Source organism: Ipomoea triloba, chromosome 10 (assembly GCF_003576645.1).
Source record: "Ipomoea triloba cultivar NCNSP0323 chromosome 10, ASM357664v1".
Classification (NCBI taxonomy): Eukaryota; Viridiplantae; Streptophyta; class Magnoliopsida; order Solanales; family Convolvulaceae; genus Ipomoea; species Ipomoea triloba.
This window is the reverse complement of record NC_044925.1, coordinates 24,694,666-24,711,073: the sequence shown is the minus strand read 5'-3', so window position 1 is coordinate 24,711,073 and position 16,408 is coordinate 24,694,666. Positions and strand designations below refer to the sequence as shown.

Genomic DNA, 16,408 nt, shown 5'->3' with positions numbered 1-16,408 from the left:
AACTATTGGATACTTATTGCATCAAGAAAAATATCAGAAAAGAAGTGAAGACAAAAATATTACATTTCTCAATTTAAAAATACAGAATTTGAAGTTTGAACAATAAGACCAATACTCAATAACACAAATCAATATTACACCTCATTAACTTGGTGTAAAAAATTTATATATATTTTTGTGATTTGATTTCTCCTTAATATGATCTTCAAGCTTGTGCAAGGCGGCTGATGTCATATGGATAGGCATCGGACGGCTTTTGAGCGGTGTAAGATCTTCTTCCGACTATGATATTCGCTGCTTCGCCTGGATGAAAAGCATCCCAAAATACGTATTCGTTTCTGTTGGGGCACGGATTCTGGAGGGGTAGACAAGTAATTTGGCCGTTGTTCCTCCCCACACCGCAACATCCCGCATTCGTCACTTTAAAACCTAAACATATACAAATCTTCATCCATCAATTTATAGGCAATAAATTATAGTAATGAAAGTACACATTTGACCCTTCAATTCTTTTGGATGATGAAACAAACTCGTAATCACTATGTAAAAGTATGTGTTGGATAAACTTCGCTCCTACGTAATAGCTCACAAACTGTACTATTAAAAACGGGTAGACCACACTAGAAATATCTTATACGGCAAGCTCGGCCAAAAGGGTGTTGGATTATGGATGATAAGAATTAAATTCGTGACCATTATGAGAATTATGTTTCATCACTCGGTCACTCACTTCCTAGGCTCCCGTCAATTCTTTAGGTCTAGACGTTTTAACCCTAACTATTATGGGCGAGCAAATGTCACCTTCAATTATTTCAAATCGTTGCAATTTTCGTCCTTTTGCTAAACAATTAAAGAGTTAAATAATACTTTTACTCGATTATAAGTAGTTGGGATGGGAGGAATTTACCAAAAGCTGAGGGGTTGTCAATTAAGTCCTGGAAAATTCCGTAGGCATTTATGTAAATGAACTTTGCATCCGGCGTGTTCCTGTTTGAGGAATCGACGAGTTGCCTGAGGTTGTTGTTGAACATCTGATTTGCGTCGTTGATTCTTTTTACGCAGGTTTTGCCGTCGGCGCTGTTTTGGGCCAGAGCATTTGGGCTGCACCCGATTTGCCCCACTCCTATCAACGCAAACTTCCTTGCTCCATAGTTGTACAATATCTAAAACAAAAAATTATCATTACAAAGAAACAATCAAATTGAAGCATGTGCTCCATCTCAACTAAAAGTTTAAACTGATAATTGGATTACACATTTATATTTATATATTATATGTCCAACAATCTCCAACCGTGAACTTAAATGTCTATGTTGGGCGGAGATAAGTAAGGGCCAGTCCAGCATCCTAAGACTAATGAGATTGTTGGGCGGATGCTGGTAAATGGTCAAGTTTAGCACTTTGGTTCTCAAAAATGTGTGGCAGTATAAGGAAATAAAGTTGCGCCTTTACTGTGAATTATACATTTTGGCGTAACTAATAAGTGGTATAAGAGACGGGTCACTGACACAAAAGTAAGCCAAAAAAAAAGTATTTGTCTATGAAAAAATAGATGACTGACCCGAAGTTGCTGGGTGTATTGCTGAATAAGAAGATCAGCAAATTGCTGAGGAGTGTACCGCCTGCTGGAGGAGTAGTACAGAGGCATGAAGTAGTTGTTAAGATAGTCATTGCTCCCAACTCCCACTGAGAAAATGCATTTGCTCAAATAATTTGCCGTGGAGTTCTCATCCCCCAGCAGTTGCACCAGTTGCCTTACTGTGGTCTTGTAGTTATTTACCTGCCCAGAAAAGCTTGTCCTTCCACCCTATACAAATATTACATTAATTACTTATTAGCCTCTCCATAATGATTGCAAGTTCCCCCGAAACACAAAAAAAAATAAGTAATAATAATAATAATAATTGATATATTAGATTAAAATGTGGTTATGTATATATACCAATTGTTGGCCGGTTTCGTCTCTAATTCCGGCAGCCGCAGAAGCATAGTTCACTCCTCTAAGAATTTGCTGGCCTCTAGCCCTCGCATACGGCGGAATGTCGTCCTCGTTGAACCCAAGAAGTTGAGCTGTTCACATATACATGTTGGTTAACCTTTGATTTGCTAGGCACAAACTATACATTTATATTTTATATATTAATATATTATACACTACTTTTCATTTTTTAGTTAGAGTTTAAAGTTTTTGTCATGCATGATGCATGTGCCACTAAACTCCTGATCTTGATGGGAATTCCCCGTCCTTAAAAATTACTCGAGTATATACATAAATAGAGATGGTGGTGAAAAAAAAATTATCCTGAGGAGAAAGGAGAATAGAGTGGGGTTTTGAGGACAGAGACTCTGTCCCTGTCCCGCTCCATTGCCATCCCGACCTACGTGTGAGTGATGAAGAAATGAAAAAGGAAGTGATGAGGGAGAAGAGTGATGGAGACGTACCAACAGCATCAACGGTGGTTTTACCATTGGAGAATCTCCCAGTAGGACCTCTAGGGAAATCAATGCCATAAGGAAGGTAATTAGCCTTAGCCAGAGAGTTAATGTTGTTGTTGTTCCCATTATCCACCAAAGAATCTCCAAATATGAACAAACATGGAACCTGCGGCTGAGCTTCACCTCCCCCTATCATCGCCACTACTATCACACTCACACCTAAAACCACCCAAGAACATGCAGTAATAAGCTTCCCAGAAGCCATAGCGAAGAACATTACAAAGGACGAGGAAAAAGGTTTGTTTTGATGTTAGGACAAACAAAAAAGAAAGGCTGTTTGTGTTTGTATTTGCATGAAAATAAAGGTGATATATATATAGAGAGATGTGATGCGACCCAAATCTTAATTCATTATTAGTTGGTTGCTTTTAGGTTTTAAGATGGGAGGTTGTTGGATTGCATTAATTTCACGCGGACATAACGTGAAAGGGCTCGCGTTTTCCACTCTGACTACTCCTACCGTAAAGCTTAGATACGCCCCGTTGACTCGGAATCATATTAAGTGTGTGTTTGGTTTGCACATGAGAATCGGAATCGGAATCGAAATCAGAATGGGTATCAAATACTTGTTAATGGTAATAAATTTTGGTGAAAGTATTTTACATGTTTAATAGTAGGGTGGAATTTGAATGATTACTAATAGTTGGGGGAGCGGAGAAGGAAGGGAAATGAAACCCTTATTTTATTAGGGAATGAATTTTGTAATTAATTGAGTAATCAAAACTCATATTAGTGTTCTAAAAACCTGTCAACCAAACAATAACAATGACTTTGATACCTATTCTTAATAGCTAAACATGTCAACAAAACACACCCTTAGGTACTCGGCCTCTTTCAAGTATAGTTTCATATTCCGAATTTCTTATAGTTTGATTTTCTTGATGACTAGGGTAGTGAGATTGTAAGAGAAACCCGCGAGTTGTTATTGTCCAGACTAAATACTTATCACATATTAGGTAAAAAGTTATACTTAATAGTAAAGATGTGACTCTTTTTTTTTTCTTTTTTTTTTGAGCTTGAGGGCAGGTTAAAACTCATTTCATATTGCACATTTACAATGACATGCTTCTTATTTTTTGAAAAAGTTAGACGGATCAAATCATTTTTTAAGACAAAGGGAGCCTAATCATTTAATGCTCTATATAAAATAAAGAATCTCCATATATACTGATATGCTTGGAGCTGTGATTAATAGCTCAATACCAGAATATGGGAAAAATAAAAATAAACCCCTCTCCAAAGTCAAAAGGCTGGTGAAGCTGACATTAATTTGCATTTATTTTCTGTTTCTTATTTTTTAAATTAAAATATTCGATTCCAATTTTTATCGTGTATTTAATTAATGTTGAATAGACACGCTAGTAAATAAATAAATGCTTAGGATTTTTTTTTTGTTTTTTTTTTTTTTTTTTTTTTTTTTGGACACAAGAGGTGAGAGACGCTCCAAACGTGTAAGTCGGTCTCAATACCTATAAGAGCATCCTTATCAATGGAGTTTTTTGCGGTTTTTGTAAGTGTGATTACGAAAGAGAAAATGAGAGAGGAAAAAAACAAACAAATCATATTTTAAAAAGAAATAATAATAATAATAACAATAATAATAATAATAATAATAATAATAATAAAAGGTATGTCAGCCCGCGTCAGACGCGACTGACACGCCTAGCTGGCACGCGCCCGCTGGCCGCCTTTGTTGCGCCTGACGCGAGATGCTGTGGCTGAACTTCCCGTCCCAAGGCTGATATTTACTGTTCCAAATAACACTCCTTGCAAGCCAAATTATTTTTTCTTTTCCATTGATGTAGATACTCTAAGTACAACCGACCATCTTGAGAGATGCCTATTTTATAGTCATTTATATAAATTTTTCTCTAGAATAAGCAGTGTAGCCGCAAACACACAAATCCCGATCATGCTTGATTGACATCTTGGCAAGAACATACACCTTTTGACAAAGGTAAAAAGTATTACATTTTTTTAAAAATTTTAATTTATGTTTCTCATATAAGTAATAAACATTTTTCTAATTAGTATTACTTTTATTAGTATAAGTATTACATTTTCTATTGACCCGAACCGATTCGTTTCACATAAGTTTTTGCCAATAAAAATATATATAATTTGTAATCTTTTTTAAATCTTTTGCCCATCTATATGTTGTTTTTATTATTTATTATTATTATTTTGATACTCTAAGTTTCTTCACATAATCGCTTGAGTAAGATTTTAAGATGATTTGTGAAGGCAATTGAGCTAACCCGTTGAGGAAGACGTCTACAACATATTTGATTTATCTTAATTATTCTTCATGCTTTGACTCAATCAAATATGTCACTCCAATTAAAGAAAGTTAGCAAATTCGGGTAAGACTAGTCACCTATTGGCCAATAGTCCTTCAACATTCATTGGATAACATTAAGTAATCATTTTATGTTTTTTTTTTTTTGAAGATAAACGTAGCTATTCCATTAATTTATAACATAAAACGTTTACATCAACGATCAATGAAATGGTAAACCATTCTTTACAGTCAGACATAGAAACAACTTTTCTAACTATGCTATAGAAAACTTGAATTGCAGACTGTTTCATAACTAGGAAGCTATGTTCCTTCAAGGAGCTTAAAGCTTCATCAAAGATCTGGGTCTTCATCATCATTCTTTTTTGCTCGCCCAGGATAAGATCAACACTTGCCGAAACCAAACTAAACGATTTATGCTAATGATAATGAAAAGCTCGTGAAAGTAACGAGAGGAAAAAGCCCGTGAAAGTAACGAGAGGGAAACACAATAATAGAGAAAATAAAAAGTGGTAAAGCCAAAGTAGGGTTGGGAGTTCAAGACTACCAACACAAACCCCAATACCTACCTACTATTATTTTATTCAAAGGGAAAGAAAACGGAAGAAGAAGATCTGTAGCGGTGGTCGGAGGCGGACGGAGCTGCGACGGTGGTCAGGGCGGAAGAAGAGCGAGAGTAAACGTAGAAGGTGACCAAAACCGCCGGCTCAAAGCTCCATTAGAGCTCCGGCCGGAGGCCGGCGGTGGAAGCCCAAGTTGAGCAGCAGAGAAAAGCTTTTTGTTTTAGAGAGAAAAGGGAGGCAGCATTACTATTAAAAGCTGTTTTATAAGTAATCATTTTATGTTTATTTATAAATTTTAGCGTATTATTACATTAATAATCTATCAATCTAATCTTATTGTTATATGCAACATGTAATTTTTTTTTTCTTTCATAGAGGGTCAATACAATGTTCAATAAATAACTCTACATATATACATATGCTATATGCATTATGAGATTAAAAAGCAATTTAAAATTAATAAATTCTTCAATGGTATATATTATACATTTATTATTATTATATATTTTGAAATACTCATGATTCTTTACAAGATAATATTTGCTCTATACTTTTTAAAGCATTTTCAGCTCAAAAAATCTAAACCGCCGCCACCCGGGTTCATAATTGGGATGTCATCACACTACATGGTTGTTAGCATTGTTGTTGTTGTTGTTATTGATAGGGATTATACCTGATAACTGTGTTTGCCCGGTGGTCGATTATGGACCTATTGCCCGAGGCAAGTCCCACCCGACTGGAACCGACCTCTTTGTCGTCTTGTAGTTCCTGAGCTTCTTGTGCACTGAGCCAACCTTGTTGGTTTAAGTACATGCTTCCCCTCTTGACCTCAAATACCCGACACTTTGCGACCGGTCCCGACCTACCGAGCCCAATGTGATAGCAGGGTTTCTCCCCACTAGTATGTGAGGGCAAGTGTAAGGACCCCTTTCGGCCCCGGTTTTGGCCTGTGCATGAGCTCCAAGTGCCCTTCATTCCGTGAGGACAGAATTCGTCCCCTTCCTCTTCACTATAAATACCGCATTGAGTGCGGAAAGATGAGACTTTTTGGCTATTTCTAGGAGCTAAATCCACGCTTAGGAATCTAGGATCGGTTGTCGCATCCTATCGAGCTTTCAAACCTAACCGATTAACGGACTGTAGACGGATTAAAATCTGGTTTGACCTGAATCCTAATACATTATATATAGTAGAATGATCGTATTTACTACATCAATTATTATTTGTGACAATGAAAACTCGCAACCATAACCGAGGGTCTACTCTAGCTATGTAAACCATGTTTCTATGTGATAGCAAACAAATCACATAAGAAAGGTAAATTGCACTAGAAAAACAATGTGCGACGATTTTAACCAAAATAGTTTTGACAAGAATCGAACATATAATTTTCTAGGTAAGAGGATCATGCTTGAAGCTTTTTATTAACTAGGCAATTTTGAGGGTTTTTTTTTTTTTTGACAAAACAATCTTGAGGTTAATAAATACTTAGACTTGATCAAAGCAAGATCCAATATGAATTGAATTTATGAGGGCTGCATAGGATGTCAACAAGAAGACAGTTCGGAGAAGAAACAAAAATTAATGCATATTGCTGTACACTACTTGAGAGAAGAAATTGGTAGTGCAGAAATTAATACATGCATATTGTAGTACAATACTCACCGACAATCAACCCTAGGCTGGTAAGCATTAATTTTTGTAAATGTTTGTTTAAACAAAAGATCTTTAATTTATCTCATAAAATTTTTTGTTCAGTTTTTCAATAGTTTTGGTAGTGAACTTTATGTAGTTGTTGCACTTGAAATTTTCATAAATAGAAAATAAATTTGTATTTAGTTGTATAAATGAAAAAAGAACAAGTTATTTACCATTTTTTTTAATAACATTATGATATATAACGAGAGTTTTAATACATTTCTCATTTTCATTGTATAAATGTAGAATACTACGTAAGAGCATCCTCATCAACATGAAATTTTACACGATTTTTGAAGTACCACTAGGAGAGACAAGAAAGAAAAAATAAAAAAAAAGGGTTTGGCGCTTGAAGAAAAAAAAAATCAGTAGATGCGCCAGCGGGCGCGTGCAGCGCCTGCATCTCCAACACGTGAAGCCAGGCAGAATGCTTTGTTTTCCTTTCTCAATCAATGAACCCCACAAAAGTCTTGCACTCACAGAATAAAAATTAACAAAAAAACCCATTCTTCATCAACAAAAACTCAATCCTTTTTCTTTGTACGATTCCAAAAAGCATTAAAAGTCCAATGGTGGGATGCTCTAAAGGCCATCCTTGTTATGGGAATTTCATTTATATCTGAAAAAAATAGAATTACAATAATGCGTTACAGCATCATGTGGAGCAATGATTAAAGTTTGCCATCATTTTGGTGAGTGAAAGTTATTAATGTGGCCAACACGTTTAATATAACAAATGTAGTAAGTGGTAGGATGAGAAATGACTTTCATTACAGCATCATGTGGAGCAATGATTAAAGCTTTCCATCGTTTTAATTCGCTGAATGAAGTTATTACCTTTCACCTAAATTAAAATTATTAATGTGGTTAACACCAGCTCCAAAATTTAAGGACAGGTTACTAATTGGAGAATTTTTCTAATTTTCTACAAAATTGGAGAATTAAAAAAACAGAAAATATGTTTAGTAGCAGCATAATTTTTTTTCTTTTGAAGATAAACGTAGCTATTCCATTAATTCATAACATAAAATGTTTACATCAACGATCAATGAAATGGTAAACCATTCCTTACAGTCAGACATAGAAACAACTTTTCTAACTATGCTATAGAAAACTTGAATCGCAGACTGTTTCTTAACTAGGAAGCTATGTTCCTTCAGGGAACTTAAAGCTTCATCATCAAAGATCTGGTTCTTCGTCATCATTCTTTTTTGCTCGTTGCCCAGGATAAGATCAACACTTGCCGAAACCAAACTAAACGATTTATGCTAATGAAAATGAAAAGCTCGTGAAAGTAACGAGAGGAAAAATGCTCGTGAAAGTAACGAGACGAAAACACAATAATAAAGAAAATAAAATGTGGGTAAAGTCAAAGTAGGGTTGGGAGTTCAAGACTACCAACACAAACCCCAATACCTACCTACTATTATTTTATTCAAAGGGAGAGAAAACGGAAGAAGAAGATCTATGGCGGTGGTCGGAGGCGGACGGAGCTGCGACGGTGGTCGGGGCGGAAGAAGAGCGATAGCAAACGTAGAAGGTGACCAAAACCGCCGGCTCAAAGCTCCATTAGAGCTCCGGCCGGAGGCCGACGGTAGAAGCCGAAGTTGAGCAGCAGAGAAAGGCGTTTGGTTTTTCATTTTGAATACAAAAGATTGAAAAACTTTTAAAAATAATTTCCTAAATAGAAAACATAATCTTTATCATTTATTTGACTATAATTCAGTATAATCATATTATCATCATTATTCACTTACATAATTTTTTTTTTTTTTAATTTCTCAATCTTTATCACTTCAAAAATCAAATGTTTTACATAGGCCCAAAAGTGACCCTCAAAAGTGGGCATGATGCCATTCATACATGTTGGCACCCTTGTAACTAACACCATACATGGGCCAAAAGTTACTTACATAGTTATTCATTATTATAATTACATTCATTATTATCTTCTTTTACTTATCACCATTATCTATATTTTATACTTCATTTACTTCTATAAACGTAATTTATTTGCTTACGCTTTTAGACATTATTTACATTATCTCCGACCAGAGACGAAGCTATTTTTTTAAAAAAATTTAAATAATTATTTTAAATTTGGGGGTGACCTGTTAAAAACCTTACGAATTGAATGAAATGAGTTAATTTAGGGATTAATTATAGTTCTTTTTAAGTTAGTGGTTTAATTGCATTATGCTGAACAGTTAAATAGCCTATTTGAACCTTATTCCATAAATTTTCAAGTTTTCCTCCTACAATTACTACCGAGTATATACACTTGATATATGTAATAACTCAAATTCCACAAGAAAAATAAAGGTACAAGAATGATGCTCAATCCACTCCATTACCCCTTTCAAAGCAAATTTTAATCATTCTTGTTCTCATTTCATTGAAAAAAAAAGGTCAAATTTTAAGAGCCGATAGGAGTTCAGTTGTACAATACATTTGAAGGGGGTGAAGTGGAAGGTAATGAAACATTAAATTTGGTACAGTAATAACATACTTTACAGGCGTGATCATAAATCAGTTCGAGTGGAGGTGCTATATTGCAAAGCAATATCCTTCAAAACTTGGATCAAACCCTTGAAATCGTTGCCACCCAACTCCAGGCAGTCCTTCAATAAGTCCCCCTCCACTATTTCTTTTTGGACCGTCTCCATTACTTCCCTCAAAGGACCCTGTTTTCCATTACAAATACACACCATTAAACCCCATTTCATACTTCTACACTTATCCTCAAACCTTTTACATAGAAAATTGCAACATAAACAAAGAAGATGCTCAATAATGACTTGTAATAAAATGATACTAGGCTTCGAGATTGAAATCAGTTTCAATATCATTAACAAAGTTTAGTCAAGGAAAACTTTAGTCAAGTTGGTCAAATTGTTGATTTAGTAAGTATGATGTTACAAATTCGACTCCTAACCGAAGTCGCATATTAACCTTCTTAGTTTGAATACAAACGTATAATAATAGGGAGGAGAACTTATTGCAGTAGTTATGTCGTGAACTCAGGTCCACCTTGCAAGGTGGACCATGTCAAAATAGATCACAATTTATATATTGAATATTCATAATTTACATACTGAATGCTCACAATTTAAGTTGTGAATATTTAGTAGGTAACTTATGAACATTTAGCATATAAAACTGTGAAAATTTAATATGTAAATTGTGAACATTTAATATAGAGTTAATTCCAGCAATGGTCCTCCGACTATGTTGATTTTCCAAAATTAGTCCCCGACTTTTAATTTGAACAATTTAGGTCCCTTGACTTTCAAATTCTTTCTAATGTTGGTCCTTTCGTCAAATTTTAGTTAAGTTGAGGTCAAATAAAGGGGTAAAATTGTCCGTTCACATGTTTAGTGTATTATTACTCATATTTCTCATGTCCTATATATTGTATATATGAATATAATCTCAGTCGAAGTCTCAATCGATGCCATTAATCTCAGTCGAAGAGACTTCGACTGAGATTATATTCATATATATAGTGTATAGGACAGAAGAAATACGAGTAATAATACACTATATAAGTGAATGGACAATTTTATTCTTTCATTTGATCTCAACTTAACCAAAATTTGACTAAAGGACCAACATTGGAAAGAATTTGAAAGTCAAGATACTCAAATTGTCCAAATTAAAAGTCGGTGACTAATTTTGGAAAATCAACATAGTCGGAGGACCATTGCTAGAATTAACTCTTTAATATATAAGAATTGTGAACAATCAGTATGTAAATTGTGAATTTTTAGACTCGGGTGCACCGGAACTGTTCCATATAATAATTTGTCAACTTACTGATTGACGGATTGTCTTAAGCAATCTACCGGAGAGCGACTTGGCGATTCTAATGACGTTTCCTGAATTCCGATTCACCCACGCCACCCTCTCCGATTCCGATCTAACCTGCGTCAACTCGCCCAAAGCTCCGACCAGCTCGTTCAAGTCGGAGACGGCGCCGACCATCTCAAACGACATCGTATCTCTCAACGAGAATTTCCGGGCATAGTCCCGCCCCAGACTCCACGTAAACTCCCACAACCCCATGCCAAGCCCTCTGTCCATGACTCGGGCTATGGACCGCGCCCGGGCGGCGCCGACGGCATCGCCGCGCGCGGCGCGGTGGTTGGCGACGCGGGCGAGGAGTGAGTGAGAGAGGGAGAGGAGGATTTGGTGGTTAGATAATGGTAAGGGGATCGAAGAAGAAGAAGGGGTTGGTTTGATGAGGATGAGGAAGAAGAGGAAGATGAAAGAGCGAAGCGAGGCCGCCATTGGTTGGAGGGAAGTTGAGGATCGGAGTTGAGGACAATTTACCGGAGCGGATTTTTCCGGTGGAGTGTCTCGGAGATGATGGAAACCTTTGGTATTGGTATTACTCCCTCATTAGCTTTGGTATTGGGGATAACTTTGTGATCAAGTAATCAACTGTTCAGCTCCATTTTTTTATTATTATTATTTTTTTTTGAAAACCAAGGAAAAGACTTATTCTAAAGCATCAAATAAATTCAAAATACAAGTAGGTGGGGAGGACTCCTAAACCCCGAGAACATAAAGAGAATTAGTCGTTCGTGTCCAGGAACTACATGATTCGCTGATCGTTGAGTTCTATTTCTATTTCACCAAACACTCAATTCTACCTTGGATGATAATTTCAATCCATCCCATAATAAGTATCTATTCACAAAAATTATAGGTGGAGTTCTAGGCTTGTTTTGTGCAAAAAACTCAAACTCAGAGCTACTATAGAATTAATTTTTTAAGTAAATATTCACCGCGGACGAATAGAAATTGGCATCCCTAAGTAAGTATAATAAAGGTATACATAATGCACTTAATTTCCTCCCAGGGAGCTACAACGAGTTTTATAGGAAGAAATTTTGAGTGTTTCTTAATTGAAAATCTATACTAGTATAGGCCAAAATGGCAATATCAAGTGTTAGTACACGAGTAACAAAATTATTACTTTCTTTTGATTGGTCTTGAGCATAGAATATGGATATCTAGGTGATGTATATTTACAAACGGCATAATAGTGCTATTGATTAACTTGTTAATATATCCATTTAATATGCTCGAGGGCCTCCCATGGAGTGTTACTCAATTGAAGATACATGCTAGTGCGACCATGCATGTACTCATGCAACACAAAGAAAGTAACAAATTATCAATTTAAAAAAAAAAAAAAAATTAATCAACCAATTAAGTTACAATCGTCATATCGTGGCCAGAGTTCACATTATACATATATAGAATTCATGTTCATAATGCACAGAATTTATGTTCATAATACACATATATATAAACACGATATAATGAACATGAATTCTGTGTATTATGTATTTATGTTAAGTGTTTATGTGTCCTCAATTATACAATTTTGTGCATTATGAACATAAATTTTGCATTTTATGAAGTTAAATTCTATATATTAAATCAGGGACCGTGGATTTTGGACTCTAATCCACGATATAAATTGTCCATGTCGGGCATAAAATGACCAATCTTAACCAGCAACTTCATGCCCATTTCAAAGTGGGTACACTAGGCCCGTTGTTGAAGTATAAGCCCAACCCAATAAAATGAATTTAATCAAGCAAATCACTGAAATCAGCATTGAATAAAATTCTTTCCAAGTAACAAAAAAGTCTGAAAACGGATGAAAAGACAATAATAGGAAGGGGAACTTACAGATTGACGAAACACCTTGAGCAGTCTACCGGAGAGAGCCTTGGCAATTCGAAGGACATTTCCGTAATTCCGAGTCACCCACGCCACCCGCTCCCGATCCGACCCAACCCGAGTCAACTCTCCCAAAGCTCTCAGCAGCTCGTTCAAGTCCGAGACGGCGCCAAGCATCTCGAACGACATCGTATCACTCCAAGCGTAGTTCCGAGCGTAGTCCCATCCGAGCGTCCACATAAGCTTCCAGAACCCCAGCCCAAGCCCTCGCTCGATGCTTCGGGCGATGATCCGCGCCCGGGCGGCGCCGAGGTCATCGCCGCGATCGGCGCGGAGATTGGCAACGCGGTGGAGGAGTGAGTGAGAGAGGGAGACGAGGGTTTGGTACTGAGAAAAGGAGAGAGGAATCGAAGAAGAAGGCAATGGCTTGCTGAGGATGAGGAAGAAGACGAACAAGAGAGAGCGTAGTGCGGCGGCCATTGCTTAAAACTTAAAAGCTCTCAAGACAATCGCCGGAGTAGTTATTTCCGGCGTGGTGTCCCGGAAATCGTGGATAATTTTGGTACAGTATAAATTAACCGTTAACCCATTTTGTTATTTCCATTTTCTATCCCGAAAAGGCGAAAACTAATCAAACACCGAGCTCAATGCACTGCACCCAAGAGGCTAAATGGCCACATCTTAAGTGGGCTAGATGCGGTCAAGCAGCCCATTTCATGTTCAACTTTAAAGGGATTTTATATTGGGTTTGAGTAAGCCCATTGTTGAAGTGTCTTGAGAGGCCCAATCCATCACATGACACTTGCTAGTAGTACTATCGAAGTAGGCCGACGAGACAGTCCAGGACAAATTATGCTATGGACCCGGATCCATGTTCTCAATTTTAGAACTCAATATTCACAAGTTATGAAATTGTAAATATAGAGTTATACAATTGTGAATATAGAGTTATAAAATTGTGAACATTGACTCAGATCCACCTTGCAAGGTAAACCTGAGTCCATGGCATAACAACCGACTATAGAGTTCAAAAATTGTGAATATTGAGTAATATAATTTTGTATATTGAGATATAAAATTGTGAACATTGACCCGGGTCCATAGCATAATTTGCGGACACCTCACCCCCAATATGACTCGTTGAGTCGTTGGCTAGCCCGCTAACATTAAAAATATAATAATAATAATAATAATAATAATAATAAAGTGAAAATTAAAAAGTCAACTATTATGTAGTGTAATGACATTTCTGTTACCATTTCAAATGAATGGTCACAGGAATGAACATTGATAGTGAGGGCATTGATTTTTTAGGCTAAAATTTTTTAAAAAAAGTATAAAACTTAAAACATATACTAATAAAGAATTATGATTTTGGAATTGAAAAAAGTATAAAAGTATAAAACATATACTAATAAACAAGTTTGAGTATTTAATTGCACTTTTTTAAAGTTGATTGACCTAATTGCACTTTATTCTAAAGTTCATGGGTCTATTTGACCCTTTTCCAAAAAAAAAATGATAATATTAGGATATCCACACAATATTTTCATGCGCTCGTTAATGTCCTTTGATTTTTTTACTCCATCCGTCGCATTTTATGTGTTTGGTTCGATTAACATGGCTTGACTGTAATTATTTTCAATTTAATTTTTATTAATGTTATGTTTTGTATTAGTATATAAAATTTATATATTTAGAAACTACATTAAAAGTACTATTAAACGTTCTAAAAAAAGGTACTATTAAACAAAAAAAATTAATTTAAAAATAATTTTAATATTTTTTTAAAAAGACAAATAAAATAAAAATGATTTAATCAATAAATAATAAATATGATAAATAAAATGAGAAAAAATGAATAATTCATAATAAGTTAATCAATTCAAAAACAACAAATAAATATAAAATATTTTAAAGTGACGTTAACAAGTGTGATTTTATGTGCCACAAGCATTTTTCTTGGGAGAAAGTGAACGTGGGAAAATGGAGATTTAGGACCATAAAATTTCTTTATCTTTGATAAAGAAATTAACTAGGCGTGCATACAAAAAGTTTATTCTTTTGACTATTCAAAACTCAAAAGTGTACATTAAGTAAACTTCATTCATGTATAATAATTTACAAATCATATAAAAAATGTATATTACATTATTACACTAAAAAAACTATTTAGGACGGATTCAACCGAAAAAGTATTGGTAATAAAATTAAACTCATAACTTTTTACAAGAATTATTTTCCACCCACCAACTCTTTTGGGGCAAAAAAAAATATTTAAAAAAAAAAAAATAGTCTTTCTTGGTGAGATAGTGGAATCTAAAATGGGTACTTCAAAAATGTGAGCACTTTATATGTTTGGGAGATCCACAAAGTAAATAATGGCAAAAAGCTATTGTGGATAACGATTTTAAGGAATTATTGAAGTTTTTTGCATGCATGAGATTTAAGGATTATGACCGATAGTTTTTAATGAATCGTAACCACTATATAAATAGGTTGATAACGGGTGATGGGTATGAAAGATGTATTGAATTTATAACGTCAACCAATGTTGTAAAAATTTCGCCTAGGTATTGGCCGATCACCTAGCGTATCACCATAATCGGTGGTCTAGGCAGTTGACTAAGTCACCTAGGCTTCTTAGGCACTGACTAGGATGCCTAGTCGATCGATTAGTTATTGTTTTTTTAATGGGTTATTTCACTCAAAACGACATCTTTTGAGCAAAATAACCCTAAATTGTTTAAGCTCATGTTTTTTTAGGTTAATATTAAATATTTTAGTATTAGCTATTAAAATATTAAATAATTCATAATTAGTAGTCTTAAAAATTTTAAAAATTCAAAAAATAAAAATAAAATAAAAAATATACGAGTGCCTAAACACCGATTAATCGCCGTCTAAGCACCCTGGACACTAAGCGCCCCCAGACGCCCGAGGAACGCCTAGCGATTTTTTAAACCATGGCGCCAACACCTTTAAAATAATATAAATAGACTACAAATGTACTGAATAAACAAATGAGATAAATTTGGCCCAAGGGATCCAAATACCAAACCCAACCATAGAAGCCAGGTGGACTACTACGGAGATAATTGATGTACTATGCCATTGACTGAGGGAGGAGTCAAAAGAGAAGAAGAGTTGATGATGATGCTCGGAAAGTCTAAAACAAACGCCACCCCCGCCTTCTATACTACTTCCAAGGCCGCATGTTGTGGATAGGTGTGCGAACAACAGGGCTTCGCCCTCCCCCACCATACACGTGTCCTACTAGGTTTTGTGTTTTCCCGCCAAACATTTCCTCATGCACCATGTCGCAGAGCATGTACGAGACCGAAGACCACGCACGTACCCCACCCTTCTTCGATGAGCATTCCGCCGATCATCTGGGATGGTCTACGTACCCTAATTGGTTGAACTAAGCCAAGGCCCTTCAACTGTCGACGGATGGACAAGGCAACCTAGGCCAGCGAGGGGCGAAAAGCCTGCAAGTAGTCCGTTGGCCAACCAACGACAGTCTGCTTTGGTCCATTTGGCTCTCATGGGGTCCGCTACTCACCGATGAATCGAGATCCAGTGTCGGAGTCGTCGGCCGACGACCCTCCGGTCCAAGCAGACCGCTCCTCCCCATCGCTTTTTTCCGATTGTG

The 16,408-nt window shown here is 36.0% G+C and overlaps 2 protein-coding genes across 3 annotated transcripts; both read right to left on the bottom strand.

Annotated features, from left to right (window-relative positions):
* Window positions 1-45: 45 nt before the first annotated feature.
* On the bottom strand, window positions 46-2,768 carry LOC116031935 (GDSL esterase/lipase At5g45670-like). The gene is made up of 5 exons (XM_031274291.1): window positions 2,443-2,768; window positions 1,943-2,070; window positions 1,562-1,807; window positions 908-1,163; window positions 46-429 (listed from the first exon to the last, which is right to left on the bottom strand). The coding sequence occupies exons 1-5, from the start codon at window positions 2,711-2,713 to the stop codon at window positions 206-208; spliced, it is 1,125 nt and encodes a 374-aa protein (XP_031130151.1). The 5' UTR covers window positions 2,714-2,768; the 3' UTR covers window positions 46-205.
* Window positions 2,769-9,390: 6,622 nt separating this feature from the next.
* Window positions 9,391-13,369, bottom strand: LOC116032031. Of its 2 annotated transcripts, none has more exons than XM_031274418.1 (2): window positions 12,763-13,369; window positions 9,391-9,740 (listed from the first exon to the last, which is right to left on the bottom strand). In XM_031274418.1, the coding sequence occupies exons 1-2, from the start codon at window positions 13,231-13,233 to the stop codon at window positions 9,579-9,581; spliced, it is 633 nt and encodes a 210-aa protein (XP_031130278.1). In that variant the 5' UTR covers window positions 13,234-13,369; the 3' UTR covers window positions 9,391-9,578. The 2 variants fall into 2 exon arrangements, with proteins under 2 accessions (XP_031130278.1, XP_031130277.1); XM_031274417.1 differs by lacking the exon at window positions 12,763-13,369 and adding an exon at window positions 10,873-11,501.
* Window positions 13,370-16,408: the final 3,039 nt, after the last annotated feature.

What these genes read in the sequence shown, in the direction of transcription:
- LOC116031935 (XM_031274291.1), bottom strand. Translation starts at nt 2,713, where the DNA reads ATGTTCTTCGCTATGGCTTCTGGGAAGCTTATTACTGCATGTTCTTGG. An exon ending in AATACACCCAGCAACTTCGG is followed by an intron (nt 1,164 to 1,561) that starts GTCAGTCATCTA and finishes TTTTTGTTTTAG; the next exon opens with ATATTGTACAACTATGGAGC. An exon ending in TGACAACCCCTCAGCTTTTG is followed by an intron (nt 430 to 907) that starts GTAAATTCCTCC and finishes GTATATGTTTAG; the next exon opens with GTTTTAAAGTGACGAATGCG.
- LOC116032031 (XM_031274417.1), bottom strand. Translation starts at nt 11,346, where the DNA reads ATGGCGGCCTCGCTTCGCTCTTTCATCTTCCTCTTCTTCCTCATCCTC. An exon ending in TTAAGACAATCCGTCAATCA is followed by an intron (nt 9,741 to 10,872) that starts GTAAGTTGACAA and finishes AATGGAAAACAG; the next exon opens with GGTCCTTTGAGGGAAGTAAT.